We start from the raw sequence: 22,033 nt of genomic DNA, 5'->3' as shown, positions 1-22,033 counted from the left end.
CAAAACATTACAAACTCACAATTTAATGGAATATTTTAATCCAATCTCTCATACTTTTCAAGTTACCGTTACAGTATGACTGGATATTTGGTATGAGGTATTAAAATATAACTTGTTTTGACATAATAAATATCTGATGAAAATCCATAGTGTATTTTCCAAATTATGGCAACAAAAGAAACCTGACTAATTTGAAAAGTAGAATTATTTAAAGTATACAATGGCAGATATCTACTAATTTTTCACAGAAAACAAAAATGATATTCCATAACAATTTTTTCTCTTCTAAAATTCTGCACAATTGTGAGAGTGATAAAATGGTATAGAAGTTAGGATATTTAATTAGGATGACCCAGAGTCCACATTCAAGTACATAGCCTCAGTAGGTGCCTTTGAGCTGGTCACTATCACTCAGCCTAATTGATCCTGTACCTTGATGATTGTAAGAGTGAAACAGAATAGACAGAATTGCTTTGAATTTTGCTGAAGGGCTATGCTTGGCAGTTGCCTGCCTCATTAGAAAAAGCTGTGGGTGAGGCAGAGTAGAAATCTGATTTCATTTAAAGGTAACTCAGTTACATATAGTATTTAATAACTTCCCCTCATTGTCAGATTTTAATTTTGTAACAACTTTTACAAATATTTCAGGGCTGTGCCTCAGACTTTTACTGATTCTCTCTTCTAGAAGAGAGATAATAAAAAATATTGGATAATATTACCAAGGAAGAGATAGTTGGACTCCTATTTCCAAATATAGCAGCCATGTATGGGTTAGTCCTGTCTGCTCCTTGATTGGACTGAGCCTGTCAAAGCTTCTTGTGATGTCACTGTTGCTTTGCCTTCCCAGTTTCGTTCTTCAGTTGCTTTGAGTTGGACGCTAATGGTCTAGCTCTCTATCTATCCAAACTGTTGGTGATTTTGAGAAACATTTTGACTTTGTATCACCCCCCAATTGTGAGTTTGTTCCATCTGAGAAGATTGGGAGGTGTTTGTTCTTTGCTGAAACTGATTTTGCTGGGGTGGAGGGACAGAAGCCTCTGCCCAGTTCCCTGCAAGACCTTTCCTTCCAGACAAAGATTGCAGTGAAATTAGCTTCTAACAGAGCGATCAGAGCACCAGCCAGTTTAGCTTCGGCTTTTGAATAACAAAGCTACCTCTTTTTAGGCATCAGCTTCTCTAACTAAGCTCATTCGCCTTTAACAAGCCCAGATCTCACCTCCTTAACATTAACGGAGCTCAGCCACTGCCTATCCTCCCTCCCTCCTTCCTCCTCTCCTCCATATGGAGAACAGTCGCCATTTTGAATAACAGTTAGGCCCCTTCACCCATCCAAACTGTGGATCTTTCCCTCCCTGGTCATCCAGATTCTTCCCACCCTAAAGGATCATTATTATTATTTCCTAACAAAAATATTCAATAAAAATAAAAATGAAAATAAAAGAATAAACAAAAATAAATCAAAGCAGCCCAGTGCTACTCTCCATCCCAGAGGAATCTCGCGCTCCTAGGTCAGCAGCGTACCACTCTGAACAGGTGGCGATGAGTCAGGATAAAATCCCAGAAAGGATCATCATGACCATGCAGTCTTACCATCGACCGTCTACAACAAGGATCTACAATGCTACCTATAGGTGCTGTAACAACTTGGAATTGGTACCATCTGAGGTGACAGAGATTGAGCTACTGATGTTTCTTCAGAACAGCCTGGACAAGGGACTCAGTCCAAATATGCTACATCGGCAGGTAGCAGCCTTGGTGAACATCCTTTCAGGGGGCAACATGTCTCCTTGTCATAGCACCCTTACATCAAGAGGGCTGTATCCCTGCTCTCCCTACCGGTCATCCACTGATACCCAACCTGGGATCTACTTGCGGTCTTTGACAGAATCTCCATATGAATTGTTCTGCAGGTCCTCCTTATCTCAACTTGCGCGCAAGGTAGCCATTTTGGTCGCAATCACATCAGCCAGATATGTCTTTGAATTGGCAGCCTTGTCGGTGTGGGAGGTTTTGGGTATCTTTCACGCAGATAAGATAGTATTGCACTTAGACCTCATCTTCCTGGCTAAGGTCAACATGACCTTCCATAGATCTCAGGACATCATTCTGCCCACCTTTTGCGCCTATCTGGTTAATCCCAAGGAGAAATGGTGGCATACGCTGGATGTTCAGTGGGCATTATGCATCTATATCAAGAGCACAGAATCTTTTTGGAGATCGGAACCCTTGCTTGTCTCCTTTCAGCTGGCTTCAAGGGGACAAAAAGTATCTCCTTCCACTGTAGGCAGGTGGATTTAGTCTTCTATCACCAAGGCCTACTAGTCGCAGGATAGAAGGGCACCTTCCAGAATCACTGCCCACGGCTACTATGGCAGTATGGACAACCCAATCATCTCTGGAGAAGGTTTGTCGCGCGGCAATCTGGACTTCACCATCTCCCTTTGTTAGGCATTATAAAATTGACTCTTATGCATCAGCAGAGGCGTCCTTTGGCTACAGGTCTTCAGGGATTGAGGCCTCGCTAACCATTAGGTCCCTCCCATCTTCTGTCTTTGGCTTGGGCATTTCCCATACAATGGCTGCTATATCCACGAGGGAGGAGGGGTGTTGGTCATACCTGATACACCTCTTCTACGATTGTGGATATAGCAACAAGACTCTCCCGGTTTGGTGTTTCTTCTTCCTTGGCTATTCTTTGTTTGACAGTTTCAGTATAGAGTCTGTCACTACACTTCTTCATCCAAAACTTGGAAGGCAAAGCAATAATGACATCACAAGAAGATTTGGCAGGCTCAGTCCAATCAATGAGCAGACAGCATTAACCTATATATGGCTGCTAGGCACACCAACACTCCTTTAAAGATATTTACTCATGAATACTTGAACAAGGAAAAAAATGTTTTGTTTTGTTTTTAATTCCAAGCATGAAATTAGGCTGTAACCAATTCTTAATAAAGCAGTTCCTTGCTTCTGGCCTCACTTTAAAAAATGGGGAGGCATTTCATTGTTTTTCTGAAATTGTTCACTATTTGTTTCTTTAATGGCAACTTTCACTGTAAGTTGACCTTGAAAGCAAAGCCCTAGATTTGACTTTCTTTGTATGAAATATATTCTATATTAATATATTCTGTTCTATTACAATTATATTATAGTCCAGTGGTGGCAAACCTTTTTTTTCTTGGGTGCCAAAAGAGAGTGGCCGTGTGCTATTGTGCATGCGTGAGTGCCCACACCCATAAATCAATGCCTGGGGAGGGCGAAAACAGCTTCTCCCGCCCCTCGGAGGCCCTCTGGAGGCTAGAAATGGCCTGTTTTCCTATTTCTGGTGGGCCCAGTAGGCTCATGTTTTTCCATCCTCAGGTTCCAAAGGCTCCCCAGTAGCCAGGGGAGGGTAAAAACGCCTCCCCCATCACCCTGGAGGCTCTCTGAAAATCAAAAATACCCTCCCAGAGCCTCTGTATGAGTCAAAAATCAGCTGGCTGACACACACATGCACATTGGAGCTGAGCTAGGGCAATGGCTCATGTGCCAGCTGATATGGCTCCGTGTGGCACCTGTGCCATTGGTTCGCCACCACTGCTATAGTCAATTATGTAATTATAATATATAATTATAAATAATATAATTATATACCATAGACAATTATATTATAGTCAAATCCATCAAAAAGCTCATCCCTAGCTGTAAATGTTGAGAATGTTTAGAATATGGCATTCCATTGCATACATTTTTTTTTATACACGCTTAGAAAAAAATTACTCTCTTTAAATTAGCTTCTCTGACCGATACAGGTTCAGACATTTATAGACCAATTAGAAACTTAGAAGTTTTGCTTATATGACTTATTTAGCATATACTTACACCTTCCCTCTGCTGCTCTTTTGGGGTCAGCAACACCGTTAACAGTATTGTGCCGAGATCTTGGTCAGGATAATGTGGATCCTTTAGACTCAATGTAACATCAACAGATCTAGAAAAACAGGTCAATAGAAAAATGAAAATACTAAAATTGATGCTTCTGCAGACTGCCTACCTCCGGACAAAGAGTTTAAGTAGTTGTGAGTCATGTTTTTCTTTCTGTCACCTTCACTAATTAAACAATGATGAATGAAAGCATAAAAGGATTTTGGTAAACGTATGGATAAAAATCCTAATGTATTGCAAGGACTGTTTGACATCTTAAAATGACAGGAATATAATGTTCACACTATCCTAGAAAAGAAACATCGCTCTGTACAAACTTTTACTAAATACTGAATACATTTTTTTTCTTATCCAAATTTTATTAAGTAAAATAAATGTAAAAAGATAGTTCTTGAGTTACAATGGCAATTGGGAACAGGATTTCTGTCACTAAGTGACGTGGTCATAAAATATGACATTGTGCATAACAATGTAATTCCAATAATTCCTTTTGCTACGAATTCTACTGGTCATTAGTCAAGGACCCACCATCATCCAAGCCATTCCCTGCTTGGTCCTTCCCAATTCCAAGCTTTGTTCCAAGGTAAGGGACTATTTCACTTCAACTCCCCATTATCACCTGTTTCTATCTCTGCAAGTGTTCAGACATAATTAGACAATATCTGGGGCCACTTGGATGAGAATATGGTGGACGCTTACCACCACAAATATGGAGACCCCACTATAACTGATAATCTAAGTTCAAACATTATAAAATAGTTTAAAAGATGTAAAACTGAAAGAAAATTAGATGAGGAGAGGAGGGAAAAATAAGGAAGGAATTCCTAGTTCTTTTTTCATAAATTTTCATAAATTTGTGATAATTCAACTCTAGTACTTTTAACTTAACTAGTAGTATAGCATTCAGCTTCTTTTTTCTTTCTTTGTATCCCTAGTTACATTGAAATAGAAAGAAATACATTATGACATTCAATGAGTTTCATAAAACGATACCTATTTTGTTCTAGGGAATTCAGGTCCAAAAAAGCTGACCCCATGAAATCATCTTGAAGTCCAAAATCATAATCAAAAACCTAAGATGAACAAGCACTTTTATTAATAAAAACAGATTTCATTAACAAATGTTTACACAGACACATGATGCATGCAGTTATTAGACTATACTGCAAACTAATTTGTCTCAAAGTTCATATACTCGTTTTTATAAAATACACCTTTAAACTTCTATTTATCTTTTTGTGGCTGGCATAATTTCCCAAACATTAATCAAAGTTATGAAGAGTTTATTTTATTGTATTCTGGAATATTTTGATGACAATTACTATTACAATTTTAACAAGATTATATAACAAGATTAAGCAATGAGATTAGTAAAATATACCATTATTGCTATTTTTAAGGAGAACTGGATGCGGCTTACCTTTATATATAGTTGTTCCCTTAAGTGTTCAATAAGAATGAAAGTTCTTTCTTCCCAAACAGGATTAAGATTCTTACTGATTGTTTTACTTCTAAATATTTCTTTTCCGCCAAGTTTAAATTTGACATATGGATCACTTGTTCCTGAAGCAAAAGTTAAGATTATACATAAAAACTAGATATTCTTGGGATCTCTTACAAACAACAATAAGCAGCTACTTTTCTCTTTTTAAATGACTTGAGTAACAAATATTTTTAAAAGATTAAAATAAAAGTGAGATTGGATCAATTCTATACCTTTTTTTTCTTTGAAAGTCAAGACTTGGCAATTCTAATATGTGACAGGGAGGCTATGTATTATGTATTGGTTGTTACCAGTAGTGGATTCTAAATCACATCACTACTGTTTTATTGGCATCAAACATCTTGTGTGCGTGCATTGACGCTTCTGCACATGCACAGAAGCATCCCAGCTGGGTGGGCAGAGACTCCTGCCAATGCCACTACTGCAGTGTTTCCCAACCTTGGCAACTTGAAGATATTTGGACTTCAACTCCCAGAAATCCCCAGCCAGCATCCGCTGGCTGGGGAATTCTGGGAGCTGAAGTCCAAATATCTTCAAGTTGCCAAGGTTGGGAAACCCTGCACTACTGGTTACCATATGTTTATTATTTATTTATTATTTATTTTCCTTCTTTTGTTATATATGTTGGTTCTCATTAAATTTTATCAGTGCTTTAATACAGTTTCTTTAAAATTAGCACTTAAAAATACTCCTGAAAAAGAATAAACGTGTACATTAATTAAAATACATTTACTTTAAAGTAAACATAAGTACAGTATTGCACATTACTGTGAATAAAAGCAACATGGAATACATTTTCACTTATTAAAAACATTTCATAAATACAATTTATATTTTTGTAATATTTCATCAGGCAATGGCAAGGCAAAATTATCTTCCAGTGTATAATCAGGTTAAGTAAAAATAAAGTCAAATTGAGATTAATGCTCTGGAAATATCCTTTATTAATCTCGTTCCCGATAACTAAAAAATTGTAAACTTTACACATCAGAAAGAAACAAAATATTTGAGATAAATCAAGCAATATAAAAAATAGAGAAGCATTAGTTTAATATCTGAATTTGTTCTACATTGAATTTAAACCTGTGTGTTTATACACTATCTATCAAATTATCTCCCAATTTCTCAATAACTTTCCATGAAAAGTATCTTCACACAATCTTTAAAATATTCAGCCTGGATACAGAATGTCTCACAGAATTTAAATAGCCAATTATAATATTTAATCCTGTAACAAAATGTACACATGAGCAAAAGTGTATAGACAATAGATACACTTGGCATGCATGATTTAGAAGGTGAATGAAATTTAGAAACCAAATTACACTGATGTGATGTAATCAATATTTACCATTAAAAGTATCATGCAATGTAAATATAAAGCTGAGTTAGTTGTCCATAGCAAATATAACATGTGTTTAACATATTTCATTCATATCCATTTTAATTCAAAATGCAAACATTTTGCAAGCAAGTCAGTTGTCTGAGTAAACAATATTTCAAGCAGACTTCTAATATTAATCTAAAATATTTAAGGCTTTTTTATCCTATATTCTATTATGGCAACTGTTACTTTATTTAAAATTATATTGTTAAAGTATTTTTTAGTCTTACTCTTTAAAAAACCCTGAAAGCAAATGTAACAGCAACAGTCCTTCCTGAGCACATGGTGGCAGTATGACAGCAAAATTCTTTCTTTTGATGCTCCCTTACAAACCTACACAAATCATCAGCTCATAAAACACAATTCTGTAGTCAATATTAGATCCAATCCTGTTAACAGCTATCCATAAATCATAGTTTAAATACATTAGCAACAATTATTCAGGATAAACTAAAATATACCATGGTTGATATATTTACAAATTACTGCAAGAATGAAGTCTGATCTTAAGAATGAAGGAGGAATATTAATAAGAGTGACAAAAAGCCTTATGCAAATCCAGGAGAATTGGTTAGGTTGCATACAGGTAATCCTTGACTTACCACCACAGTATTATTTACAGCAATATTATTTTGCTGGAAATGGATGGGTTAGAATGCTGATTCATAATTTATCACATGACTTGCAGGTAATTTTTGCTAGGTGACTTATTTATTATTTTATATACTGTATATAATTTTTCATTTGTATAAACTTCCATCCAATAAAATCCAGAAACTTGAAAAGAACACAAAAATGCTAATTATGAAGATAAATTTTACTCTTCATGTTCCAGTTTTTTCCCATGTAGTGAATTTAGATTGTTTGTTTGTTTGTTTGTTTGTTTATTTATTTATTTATTTGATTTTTATGCTGCCCTTCTCCTTAGACCGTTCCTTTATGAAGTCACAATTATCCCTCTTTTTTCATAAATTTTATTAAATATATTATATAACTAAAATGAACACACCTACAGAATTTTAAAAAAAATTATAGAAGAAAAAAGTAAACAAAAAGAAACTAGAAAAAGAAACTTTCCTCTTCATCTGTAGTATTTTCTATTCTACAAAATGTTGCACACAAAGTGATCACTCAGTAACTAAAGTGAATTAAATATAATTTTAATATAATATAAATATAATTTAAACAGAACACATGAATAGTCAATCTCATAATTTAGCTGAAAGGACTCAAGAATTAAAACAGTCATGCAAAAGTAATTACCTAATAAAGCAGGGACTTATTTGCATTTTACATAATTTATATATTTCATTTAAATGCACATATTTCTGCTCAGATGATCACTCAATGTGTCAAGCAAAATTAAACACAATTCCAAAGATTAATGATAAATACAATTAATATTAACATTAAAGATATCACATTAGAGATAAGGACCAAATATAACCAGCAATCTGGGAAACAGTATTTGAGGATGTCATGTCTCTGCTAGCAGACATATCTTTGTAAACACCTCTTCTCTAGATCATAATGGTTTGTTTGTTTGTAAAAGAAGAAACAGTGTTCAGAAATGGTGAATTAACTTTTTTTAATACAGGTCTTAGAATAGCAGCCTACAGGTTAATGAAAGCACATCTTTTCCTAGACCTGATCTTCATCTTTAGCTAAATTTAGCTAGATTTAACCAATAGGCTCACATAAACAGGCGAAACCCTTCATTTCTACAAGCGTGCTGTTCACATAAACACAAGCCAAAAACAATAGAAAACTAACCTTAGCAAACACTTATTATATTACAATACTGTCACATCCACAGTTAAACATTGTTTGAAAGCCTTTTAGAATTCACAAAGCAAAGATTTTCAAATCCCATTTAGTCTAAGTCAGGGATAGGCAAAGTTGGTTCTTCTATAACATGTGGACTTCAACTCCCAGAATTCCTGAGCTAGCATGATTGGCTCAGGAATTCTGGGAGCTGAAGTCCACAAGTCATACGAGAGCCAACTTTGCCTAAGCTGGCTCTCGTATGACTGGTCTAAGTCAACCATGAAAGTATCTGAGATAGTTATCTACTGTAAATAAGGTGATTTAAAATATGTTAAACCAAAGGCAAAAAAACCAAATGCATTTTTAAAAAAAAACCATATTTGACCTTCAATTACAACAACCAATCAATTGCTGCCTAGAAATTCTCATCATGTTTTGCCTCTTTGATTCTCCTCTTTCCACATACACTTGAAGACTCATAGTTGTTCTGTCTGGGTTCCCCCAGACGCCAACACCAACTAAAAAGAATAGCCAGACACGCTGGTAAAAAGCAAAGTCATTTTACATCTTTGAAAACAAACACAGATAACAAAAACTGTTCTTACAAACTGGAATGCTGTGAAGCTTCACAGAAGAGTCACGACAGCCAGACAATACAACAGGCTTTTTGCTGGCACACACACCACTGTAGATAATAAAACCCACGCCTCCCCCAAGTTTTCAGCCTTCGAGGCCACAAGCCAGAATCAGAGACGCCAAGGATCGAAGCAAGGTCACAGGACTCCCAAAAGATAACTCTCCACAATACAGGAAGGGCGGGCCTGCCTTTTCAACCATTCTGAGGAGAACCACACCCAAACCCAGCTGTTGCCTATTAGGGATGGAAGTACCTGGCTAATTGTCCCCTTCTTTGTGCTGCCCTTCTCTGCCTCATATCTATGATGGCTTGTGCGTTCTCATCTAATGACTCCAGGCTACTTGCTGGGGAGAGCTCCCCCCGGGGGTCTCAGGCTGTTCCCCCTCCTCCTCGTCCTGACATTCCTCTTCCCCGTCTGCCTGGTCCTCCTCCTCCTCCTGTTCCTCGTCCTCCCCCTCTGAGCATGGAGCCGGCAGAGTTCCAGCCGTTCCCTGAAGAGACTCAGACCGAATCACAACAATAGTAATGCCAATACTATATTGCATGAAACTGACAAAGCATAGCATACAGTGATCTAATGATTTCTTCAGTGGTAAAATATATGGTTGTCCATTTATCACAAATCTGATCTACCTTATATTCAACTCTAGAAATATAACATATTCCAACACAACAGATACCAGCACATCATTATCAAAAGTGTGCATACATCTGGTCACAAAGCAATTACTTGAATATACTGAACAACTAACTGGCAGCCAATACCAGCTCTCCTGCCCTTTAGCCAATCCAATTTCCAATGTTTATAAATTCTGGGATTATACAGTCCAGACTTGAATTACCAATGCAGAACCAAGCCAGAGAGTGATTGTGGATTCTTTTGCTCATGTTTTTAAAAATATGTCTTTTATGTCTTATGTTTATAGGTCTGGAGCCAGAAAAAGGTCTGAGGAAAAAGTGAATTACCTTATAAAATTTAGAAAACTCAGATATTAGAGAAATATGTTTGATACAAATTTGCTATACACTCTAGCCATCTACAGTGGTACCTCGTCATACGAACCCCTCGTCATACGAACTTTTCAAGATATGAACCCGGGGTTCGGAATTTTTTTGCCTCTTCTTATGAACTTATTTCGCCTTGCGAACCCGCCACCGCCGCTGGGATGCCCCATCTCTGGACTTCCATTGCCAGCGGAGCACCCGTTTTTGCGATCCTGGGATTTCCCTGAGGTTCTCCTCCATGGGAAACCCCACCTCCGGATGTCTGCATTTTTGCGATGCTGTAGGGAAATCTCAGGAGGGGAATCCCAGGATCGCCATTGCAAAAACACGGAAGTCCTCGAAACCCCACCTCCGGACTTACATGTTTTTGTGATGGTGCGATTTCACTGAGGCTTCCCTCGCTGGGAAACCCCACCTCTGGACTTGTTGCCAGCAGAGCACCCGTTTTTGCGATCCTGGGATTCCCCTCCTGGGATTTCCCTACAGCATCGCAAAATCGCGGAAGTCTGGAAATGGGGTTTCCCATGGAGGGGAGCTTCAGGGGAATCCCACCAATGCAAAAACGAGTGCTTTGACTTGAAAAAGGGATAAATTTTGGGCTTGTACGTATTAATCTGTTTCCATTGATTCCTATGGGAAACATTATTTCATCTTACGAACTTTTCACCTTACGAACCTCCTCACAGAACCAATTAAGTTCGTAAAACAAGGTATCACTGTATTTTATAAGTTGCTAAACAATAATTTAAAATGAACAAAATCCTCATGTTAAGGGGAAAGTTATCATTACAAAATATATAAAATAATATAATAGCGGTATTACTATTTATCAGACTATCTCAGTCTTTAGGAAGCTAGCTACAGTATATTAAAACAATTTGTAAGCATATTCTTACCTCTTCGATCACGAGCTGCTAAATTAGTACCTCGTCTTAATGTAATATCCAACTGGTACATTCCTGGTTCAGCGGGTGGTAATTCTACATTACTTGTCCCAAGACCAAATCTCTAAAAAGCATAAAGAAAATAAGATATTCTTACAACAGTTTTAGTATCTTCTCAATTACCTTATTGGAAGCTAGACTTCCTTATTCTCATAACTAGGACATCAAGATAATAGCATCATTGATTGACGGTAACAGATTTTCACAATTCTCTTCCTGTTCACAAATATTAAGAATTTTCAGCAGTTGGTTAAATACAATTCCTGCCTATTGGGATTTGGATATTTCTTCATGTCCTACACAACTACCATTGGAGTTAGGTGTTGGGTTTTTTTGGGAGGGAGGAGTATTATTGTGAATATCAGCATCCTATTATGTTAAGATTTTTATTTTGAACATCCTCAATATAGTAATGTATTTAACAGTAATGAGCAGTTTAAATAATTGTGTTAAATTAATATGCTAGGCAAAAAAAGAGGACACACACAATTTTAAATTAGAGAAAAACCTAACCTTCATTCCATTAACTGAGAAACAAAATCTTTAGATTTTTAAATAAGAAAATCAATAGTCACTTCACAGACCATGATATAACTCCATGATGGTGACCCTATAGCACATGTGCCACAGATGGCACACAGAGCCATATTGGAGAGCATGCAAGGCAATGCTCTATGTCAGCTGCAGCACACATGCGCACACTGGCCAGCTGATTTTCGACCTTGGGAACGGCTGTTTTTGCCCTCCGGAGACTTCAAGAGGCTTTTCTGAAGCCTCCAGACTATGAAAAACAGCCTAGTGGGCAAAATGGAAGTTCAGAAAAATGGACTTCCGGTTTATCCATTGGCCCATTTTTCACCATCCCCAGGCTTCAGTGAGGCATCTGTGCATGTGTGGGGGCAGTGGGGGGTGTTGTCTTCATGTGTGGGGGGCAGGACAGGGGTTGTGTGCATGTGTGGGAAGAGGGCATTGGTACAGGCATGTGTGTGCACACTAGTATGTGCACACCCTATTGGCACACGAACCAAAAAAGGTTCCTTCACTACTGATATAACATCTTTCAGGATCTAATACCTAACAAGGTATGTATCCAGTGATGGGCTCCTTCGGGAACGGTCAGGAATGCAGTTCCGGTAACAAAATTTGGAGCTCCATCCCAGAGCACCCAATTTGCACTGAAAGATGTTGAAACAAAATGCATAAGCCACGCCCACAGTGTGGTAGTAAAAATTTTGGCAGCCCATCATTGTATGTATCCCTTTCCTGTTACACTAAAGGTAGACCTCAACTTGTGAGCTATGTACCCTCTAAGGTGTGCGGCCGCAAGGAGCCGTGGCTGCACCTGCCCCATCCAGCCCCCTTGCGCTCCTGGCTCCTCGCTGCTGCCCCTCCCACCTGATCCGCCCCTCTTTCTCCTCCTCCACTTCCCACCTTGGGGCGCGGCTCCTCCTGCAGCGGTGGCTGCGGCTTCTCGTCCTTCCGATCCGGCCGCTAGCCGCTTCGAGAACGCCTGCCCCGCCCCTCTCACAGTCCCTTCACCGAGAGCGCTTTTGTCCTGGCTGTTGGCGAAGGGCTACAGGAGAGGCGGGGAGAGCGTTCTTCTCACAGTGGAGGCAGGCGAAGGTGATTTGGAATGTCGGGCGCGCGTGCTCCCCATCCTCCTGCCATTCAAAATAAAAACCTTCGCCGGCCTCTGCAGAGAAGAAAGAAAGAGAGAGAAAGAGAGAACAAGAGAGAGAGAGCAACAGACATAACAAGATAGAGAGAAAGTGAGAGAGAGAGAGAGAGGGAAAGAGAGATAGCAAGAGAGAGAGAACAAAAGAGAAAGAATGAGAGAGAAAGCAAGAGAGGGAGAGAGAAAGAAAACAAGAGAGAAAGAGTGAGAGAAAGCAAGAGAGAGAGAGAGAAAAACAAGAGAGAGAAAGAGAACAAGAGAGAGAGAATTGAGGCAGAGAATGACAGGAAAGAGAGAGAAACAGAGAGAGAAGTGACTCTTGATTTAAAGCATATGGTTAAAAGCACTTAAATAATGACAGAGAAAAAAAACCCCAGCCCTCATTTGTTTTTATTAATAGTTATGTTTTTGGTTTTGCTGGTTGTTTCAGTTTTAATAGTAATATATTTTGGTTTTGTTTTATTATTAATTTCTTTTAATAAAAAAGAAGGGATTTTTTTCTTATTTATTTATTTGTTTGTTTGTTTGTTTATTTATTTATTTATTCTTCTATGCCACCCAGTCCCAGGGGGACTGGCGCTCAGACACTATACTTTTCCGCCCACCCCCCAAAAAAATTAGAGGGAACATTACTTGTGAGATCAATTTAACAGAATAACAGAGTTGGAAGGAACCTTGGAGGTCTAGTCCAACCCCTGCTCTAGCACGAAATCCTATACCATTTCAGATAAGTGGCTGCCCAATATCTTTTTAAACACCTCCAGTATTAGAGCACCCACAACTTCTGGAGGCAAGTCATTCCACTGGTCAATTGTTCTAACTATCAAGAAATACCTCCTTAGTGCTAGGTTGGTTTTCTCCTTGATTAGTTTCCATCCTTTGCTTCTTGTCCTGTCTTCAGGTGCTTCATTAGATTGTTTTATTTAAGACAATTTTGTTTTTATAGTAAAAATAGACCACCAGTATTAGCTGCCTATTCTATCATAGAGTCTGAATATACAAAGTTTGAAAATATTCACAAGATAGTACAGTATACATTTTACACCAAAAACAACTCAGTAATCACCATAAACACTTAGATCAATTTGCCCAAACAAACTGAAAGTCAGCAATAAAGCTGGAGACAAATGTAATTATCACAAGGTAAATGAAAATAATTGGAATCTTTGGAGCACTATGAAACATTAGCACAAACTCATTACAGAATTATTTCAATTATCCAAATATCTAGAATAACATTTATTTTCCTTCTCCTAAGCAAAGTGAAAGAGCTTTGGCACAACATAGACAGAAATGTGCAATTAAAATATGTTGCTCTAAAGGATTGGCTGATGCTTATGATATCATTAATTTCCTTCAGCCCTAGATCACAAAGTCTAAAAAGCAACCAATTATAATCTCGAAATCACTGAAATCTATTCAATTAATATTTGCAAAAATAAACCAACATTTTGATTGAAAGAATGAAAATAAAGTCAATTTAGGAAATAAGATGGGATTGTTAAGAAAAGATACTACCCATGCATTTCATTCAGTGTTCTTACATTCTCAATAATAACATACATGACTTGACAAAAGCTAACAAAAATATTGCCACAATTTCATAAAATACAGTACTATCTCTTTTTATCACCCCTCATATTCGCCTTTCTGACTACCTTAACATTATAATTGGTACTTTTTAAGAATTCACTTACTGTTGTCAGAGAAATGGATGTCATCAAAAGTATAATTGAATTATTACAACTAATATAGGATGACTTACTTAGCAGAGTACAAACATCAAACTTCAGCAGCTGCAACAAAATGGGATTAGCAAAAGCTAAGAGTAAAGGGCAAAATTCTAGCATCAGTAATGGGAACAACCAGTACTGATTACACTTCACAGTTTTTCCCTATGCGTATGTCTTTTACTATTTCTGAGTTACTATTTAACTTGTCTCCTTTCCTGTCATGAAAATCAGTTTTGTATCTAAATAATGTTTAAATAAATATATTTGTCCATGAGAGGACACTAAAAGATTTGACTGAGGGCCAAAGTGCATTGGCATCCTCCAGCCTCTAAAGACCATGGATTCCCCAGATTTGACTGAAGGCCAAAGTATTGTCAAAGGAATTCTTATGGCAACAGCTTGACTTTTCAGCACAGGTAATTGTTTCCTCTACAATGACTTTTTGTTCAGCAGGTTCTCCTTTATGTAAACTATCATCACCATTGAGAGAACAATTTACCTGAGAATCATAAGGAGTTAGTAGAGGATTTTCAACTATTGATGTTCTTTCAAGGCTTCAGTAATTCAATTGCCTCCTGGTGCTACTTGATCTCTCAGCTATCTTCAGTGCTATAGCTCAGGGGTCTCCAAATTTGAGGTCAAATTTCCTGACCTGTGGGCCGAATGTGTCATGTGCAGGCCACACCCACACCCATTTTAGCGAAGGGGGAGAAAGTCCCAATATGTCATGTAATGCCACCGTGACATGGGTTTGACACCCTTGCTTTAAGGCTTGTAGACTTCAGCTCCCAGAATTCATTCTCCAGCCAGCATGTCTACCTGGGGAATTCTGGGAGTTGAAGTCCAAAGTCTTAAATTTGCAAAGTTTGGAGCCCCTGCCATAGATCACAGATTACATTCCTTTTGAGGATGAAAATTGAGGCTATGATGTTGCAATTCTTCTTCTTCTGGGGACAGTTCCACTAAGGGTTATACAGATATCACATACATTCAAAAGATTTTGGGCTATCTCAGAAGGTCTTAAAGAATGCCATGAGTTTTAACACATTATAAATGTTAATTGATGAGCCACTTGCAGTCTATCTGACATGTAACCTGCATCCACATATTTTTTACACCTTGATCTCAATAACATGATCTATAATTCATGAAAGCTCATGCAATGTAATAAATTTTGTACTCTGGAATTATGGCATACAACTCTTATTGATTTTGGGTGTCAAACTCAAGGACCGGTGATCAGATTCAGCTCATGGGGTAATTAAATCTGGTCAGCATGGCTGCCCTGGAAACAGCAAAGGACTGACCTGCGGTGCCTGTGCCAGCAAAAATGGAGCTCAGGAGATCCATCCAGAGCCCTCCGGAGTGCCGTTTTCACTGGCAGAGGGTTGCAGGAGGCTGTTGCAGACGAAAATGGAGCTCATGAGGGCCACAGGCAGACCTCCTAGCTCTGTTTTCACTGCTGGAGAGTTGCAGGAGGCTGTCACAGTCGAAAACGGAGCTTGGGAGTTCAAGCCACTACAGACACTTCTGACACGAGTGATATTGAACTGGCTATAGCCACTCTGGCCCCTTGAGGCCACACACAACTCTGATGCAGCCCTCAAAGAAATCGAGTTTGGATAGGGGTAGAGCTTCACAGTGTTACCAGTCACAGAGAACGGAGCTCTCTGTTCCTCTGCTGGCTTTTCATTTGTGGGCTCTGAAAGGAGCCAAAGCCCCCTTGTAGAGGAAGAGAAGCTAATGCAGGGCTCCCTGTGAGGCCACAGGAGAGATTGAGATAGAGATGAGATGTTTCATCAAGAAGAAAGGAGAAGAACTTGGGAAGAGCTGGCATCAGTAATCCAAAGTACAAGGGAGACACTGACAAGGAAATAATAAACTGAATAGAGAGCATGGATGGAATGCTGGGAAATATAACACAAAGGACAATGAGTGAGCAAGAGGAGTGTCCAGGAAGCAGAGGAACTAATTGAAAGAGTAGATGAAAAAGTGGAACAGACAAAACAAATGAAAAAAGATGATAAGGAGATAACAACAAAAATAATAAGGACTGATGACATAAGGTATTCTAAGGAAATTTTAAAAGGAACCAGAGAATCAGGGAGATTCTTAGGAGAGAGAGAGAGAGAGGATAGAGGTAGCAGTAACAGCAGTGATCAAATATTACCAGTTCGGCCCTGTTCAGGCATATTGGTAGTGGCGGGACAACACGAGACTCCGCCCACTGACCCAGACATCACCATTTTCTTATTTTTAACCCTCTGCACATGTGCAGTGCTTTCTCACATATGCAGAGGGTGAAAAGCGCATGCGATTATGGCACACAAAGTGTGAGCTTCTGAATTAGTAGGGAAGGTAAGTACATTTCACTACTGGGTAAGAGTCATTACTTTGGAAACTAGATAACGGAGAAAGACAGAGAAGGGAGAAATGTTTAAAATGAATAGCCAAGATGTAGAAGCAGACAGAAATAAAGATCCAAGAGAGGAATACGGGAGGCAAGCTAAAAAACAAACAATTAAAGCTTTAAAATTTAAAACTACCTTCATATCACCAGATGGACTACACCCCAAAGTTCTGAAGGAACTGGCAGACAAGATTTCAGAACCATTGAACTATATCTTTCAAAGATCCCAGATTCCATGATTTTCTTGAATTGTGCAATGCTTTTCTGAAGCCGACCAACACCACATATTATGGAAGTAAATTCTAGTGTTTAATTATGTGTACTGTAAAATAGTGTTATCCACTGCTACAATGGTTCCACCTAAATGGTTCATTAAACATGATACAAATATTTTAAATATTTTCTTCCTTCCTTCCTTCCCTTCTTTCCCTTTTCTCTTTTCATTTCTTTTTTATTTTTGTGCCTTGACTCAGTGATCACTCCCAAAGAGTACCTGGTGAACATATCCCTGAAGTTTCCTTGGAAAAAGTTTGGAAATGGTTTGCCATTCCTTCTTCTGAAAACTGAGTGTGGGTGACTGGCCGAAGGTCACCCACCTGGCTCAACCACCTAAGAAGAGACACAGAATTCTAGATCAGCACTTTAGCCAAACTGGCTGTTTGTACCCGGCCACTAGTTTTGTATTTTATCTTTTGTATAATTAGCATTCTCTGTCTACAGCGATAGTCCTGTTTTATCTTATTTCAGAAACGTTCTCAGACTTTTCTTTGTGGGAGCCAAATGTACAAACTTTTTGTACAAATTGTTTCCCTTTGTTTCTCAACCCTTTAATAAAATAAAGATGTTTCCATGCACAAAGATATGAATGCAAATTGGTTTCTGGGCATCTGAACATCTATAAAGTATATGACTTAATGAATGTGTTTCTTATATTCAGTAAATTCCAAATGAACCAAAATTAACACTAAGCTCCCCGAATGCCCTTAATATTTAATGTAAAGGAAAGTTATATTTTATCATTATTTTAGAAATAGCATGTATTTCTGCCGCACGAATCCCAGCGACCAGTTAGGTCCCACAGAGTTGGCCTTCTCCGGGTCCCGTCAACTAAACAATGTCGTTTGGCGGGACCCAGGGGAAGAGCCTTCTCTGTGGCGGCCCCGACCCTTTGGAATCAACTCCCCCCAGATATCAGAGTTGCCCCCACCCTCCTAGCCTTTCGTAAGCTCCTTAAAACCCACCTCTGTCGTCAGGCATGGGGGAATTGACATGTTCCTTCCCCCTAGGCTTATAAAATTTGTGTATGGTATGCTAGTGTGTATGATTGGTTTTTAACTTGTGGTGTTCTTAAAATTAATTTAATATTGGATTTGTCTTGTATTGCTGTTGCTGTGAGCCGCCCCGAGTCTGCGGAGAGGGGCGGCATACAAATCTGATTAAACTTAAACTGATTAAACTTAAACTTAACAGCCATTTTATTATTATTGTTGTTGTTATTGCTATTGTTGTTATTAACATCAAAATTGTCATCAAAAAAGCACAATGAAGAATGTTCTTTCTGGGCCAAGTCAGGAAGCTCAAACTGCCCAAGGAGCTGCTGATACAGTTCTACATAGGAATAATTGAATCTGTCATTTGCACCTCTATAACTGTCTGGTTTGGTACTGTAACCCAACAAGACCGACCCAGACTTCAGAGGATAATCAGAACTGCAGAAAAAACAATTACTGTACTGTCAACCTGTCTTCCACTGAGGACCTGAATACTGCACAAGTCAAAAAGAGAGCTGTGAAAATATTTACTGACCCCTCACATCCTGGACATAAACTGTTTCAACTCCTACCCTCAAAACATTGCTATAGAGCACTGCACACCAAGACAACTAGACACAAGAACACTTTTTTCCCCAAATGCCATCACTCTGCTAAACAAATAATTCCCTCAACACTGTCAAACTATTTACTAAGTGTGCACTACTATTACTACTAATTTTTCTCATCATTCCTATCACCCATCTCCTCGCACTTATGACTGTATGACTGTAACTTGTATACTTAAGATTTTTATTAATATTGTTTCCTGATTGCTTATTTGACCACTATGACAATCATTAAGTGTTGTACCTCATGATTCATGACAAATATATATTTTCTTTTATGTACACTGACATCATATGCACCAAAGACAATTTCCTTGTGTGTCCAAAAACACTTGGTCATTAAAGAATTCTATTCTATTCTAGAAATTGTGTACATATATGATAGGGAATGAATAGTACATGAATGAATGTGAACTAAGTGAACATGAAAGAAATACATCAAGGAGGTTTGGGCAAATGGCGTGAATGAATGAAAATTTCATAAATCATTGTATTTATGAAAGTATGTATGCAGGGGGAGGTTAAAAGGAAGGTCAAGAAGATGACTAATTCAGTTGGTTAGTTAGTTAACTACCCATCTTTTTTGTTTTTACAAATAACTCAAGGCACCAGAAGATATCCGATACACCTTCCTCTTCCTATTTTCCCCCCAAAATCATCCTTGTGGGGAGTTGGGCTAAGAGAATAACTGGCCCAAAGTTTCCCAACTAGATTTCATGGCTAAGTCAGGACTCAGTCTCTTGCTTTCTTATCTGGTTGCCATAACCACTAGACCAAACTGACTCACCAGTTTGTGGCTGATGTTGAATGAAGTTGATAATTTCGCCAGACTCATCCTCGAATACAGCTCATCTGTCTGGAACCCACACTGCATTTCAGACATCAACACCCTCGAAAATGTCCAACGATACTTCACCAGAAGAGCCCTTCACTCCACCACTCGAAACAGAATACCCTACGAAACTAGACTTACAATCCTGGGTCTAGAAAGCCTAGAACTACGACGCCTTAAACATGATCTAAGTATTGCCCACAAGATCATATGCTGCAACATCCTGCCAACGATTACTTCAGCTTCAACCGCAATAACATAAGAGCACACAACAGGTTCAAACTTAATATCAACTTTTCCAAACTTGACTGTAAAAATATGACTTTAGCAATCGAGTTGTCGAAGCGTGGAACTCATTACCGGACTCCATGGTGTCAACCCCCAACCCCCAACATTTTTCCCTTAGACTATCCACAGTTGACCTCACCAGGTTCCTTAAAGGTCAGTAAGGGGCGAGCATAAATGCACTAGTGTGCCTTCCGTCCCCTGTCCAATTGTCTCTCCTATATTTTATATATCTTTTCTTCCATTCATATATCCTTTCCTCCCTTTGTATTGGACAAAATAAATAAATAAATAAATAAATATAAAAAACGAGAAGTGAATAATTTAAGCAACAAAGGCAATATACACATAGGAGTTTGAATTAAATGAAAGCAAGAAATAGAGCAAGTTCAAAGGAGAGTTACAAGTATAGTGAGTGGTCTGGAAACCATGTACTATGAGGAACGGTTAAAGGATCTAGGGATGTTTAGTTTGCAAAGGACAAGACTGAGAGGAGACTTGACAGCTGTCTACAATCTGAATGAGGGCTGTCACAGAGCAGAGTGATCAGCATTGTTCTCATTAGCACATGGAAAGACTAGAAACAATGGAATGAAACTGAAGGGAGTAGATTTAGATTAGATATCAGAAAAAACTTTCTAACGGTAAGGGTGATAAACCAGTGGAACAGTTTTCTACAGGAGGTGGTGAGCTCGCCTTTACTGGAGGTCTTCAAACAGAGACTGGACAGTCATCTTTCTGGGATAGTTTAGTGAATCCTGCATTGAGCAGGGGGTTGGACCCAATGACCCTGGAGGTCACTTCCAACACTATGATTCTATGATTCTAAGAACCGCATAAAAGGATTTCTGTTGCTTCTTTCAATTGCTGTAGCCCTAACATGGAATTCATTCCATCAGACTTCATTTAATACTATTTTCTCATATACAGTAAAATTGAAGCTCCTCTTTGCATCCTGAGTGTTAACATATATACAGTGATCTCTCGGTTAGCGCGGGGGTTACGTTCCAAGACCTCCCACGCTAACCGATTTCCGCGTTATACTGGATGCAGAAGTAAAAACCACCATCTGCGCATGTGCGCCATTTTTTTCATGGCCGCACATGCGCAGATGGTGGAGTTTGCGTGTGGGCGGCGGGGAAGACCAAGGGAAGTTTCCTTCAGCCGCCCAACAGCTGATCTGCTCCGCAGCGCGGAAGCAGCGAGGAGCCGAAGATGGGGTAAAGGCAAAGGGGAAACCCCATCTTCGGCTCCTCGCTGCCGCCGCGCTGCGGAGCGGATCAGGTGTTGGGCGGCTGAAGGAACCTTCCCTTGGTCTTCCTGCCGCCCAGGCAAAGGGGAAACTCCAAGATCGCTTGCCGCTTGCCGCTTTGCAGCTTGGAGCCTTGCTTCGCCTCCTTCGCTGCAATAGGCAAGCGGCAAGCGGCAAGCGATCTTGAGAAAGAGAGAGAAAGGAGGGCGACTTGCCAGTCCACGCCCCCCTGGATGAACAGCCTCGCATGGCCCCAGCGCCGGGCTCCGCTGTTGCCTCCGCCCCCATTCGGCTCTGCAGCTGAGAGGCCTTCCCGGCAGAGCCCTCCCCAACAGCTCCCGCTGCCAGCGCAAAAAAGAAAAGAAAAAGAAATCCCCAAAAGAGGCAGGCACAAAGCGGGGGCACAAGGGGAGCTGCCCGGCAGAGGTTGCTTTTTTTCTTCTCGTGGGCAAGTGGAGGGGGGGAGAGAGAAGGGAGGAAGAGAGTGTGGGAGAGGAAGAAAGAGAGAGAGAAATGATAGAAAAAAGGGGAGAAAAAAGAGAAATGAGAAAATGATTGAAGCATAGTGACAGGAAAGAAAGAGAAAGAGACAGAGAAGTGACTCTTGGTGATGACGTATGATGTCATCGGGTGGGAAAAACCGTGGTATAGCAAAAAAACCGTGGAGTATTTTTTAATTAATATTTTTTGAAAAACCGCGTTGCAGCGTTTCGCACTAATCGAGACCGTGCTAATCGAGGGATCACTGTACAGTAAAACTGTGAACTTTATTTATTTTTATTTATTTTATTAATTGGATTTA

The 22,033-nt window shown here is 39.2% G+C and overlaps 1 protein-coding gene across 1 annotated transcript in view; it reads right to left on the bottom strand.

The window, feature by feature from the left end:
- Positions 1 to 22,033, bottom strand: part of MCTP1 (multiple C2 and transmembrane domain containing 1) — a 166,562-nt gene that overhangs the window by 132,678 nt on the left and 11,851 nt on the right. Inside the window, 4 exon segments of the mRNA XM_070743023.1 lie at positions 3,862 to 3,970; positions 4,918 to 4,997; positions 5,345 to 5,487; positions 11,118 to 11,229. Of these exon segments, the coding sequence (XP_070599124.1) occupies positions 3,862 to 3,970; positions 4,918 to 4,997; positions 5,345 to 5,487; positions 11,118 to 11,229 (444 nt within the window).

The sequence above is a fragment of the Erythrolamprus reginae genome, chromosome 2 (assembly GCF_031021105.1).
Source record: "Erythrolamprus reginae isolate rEryReg1 chromosome 2, rEryReg1.hap1, whole genome shotgun sequence".
In the NCBI taxonomy this organism is placed as follows: Eukaryota; Metazoa; Chordata; class Lepidosauria; order Squamata; family Dipsadidae; genus Erythrolamprus; species Erythrolamprus reginae.
Note: the sequence above shows the minus strand (reverse complement) of the source record. Positions and strands in the feature narration are given on the sequence as shown.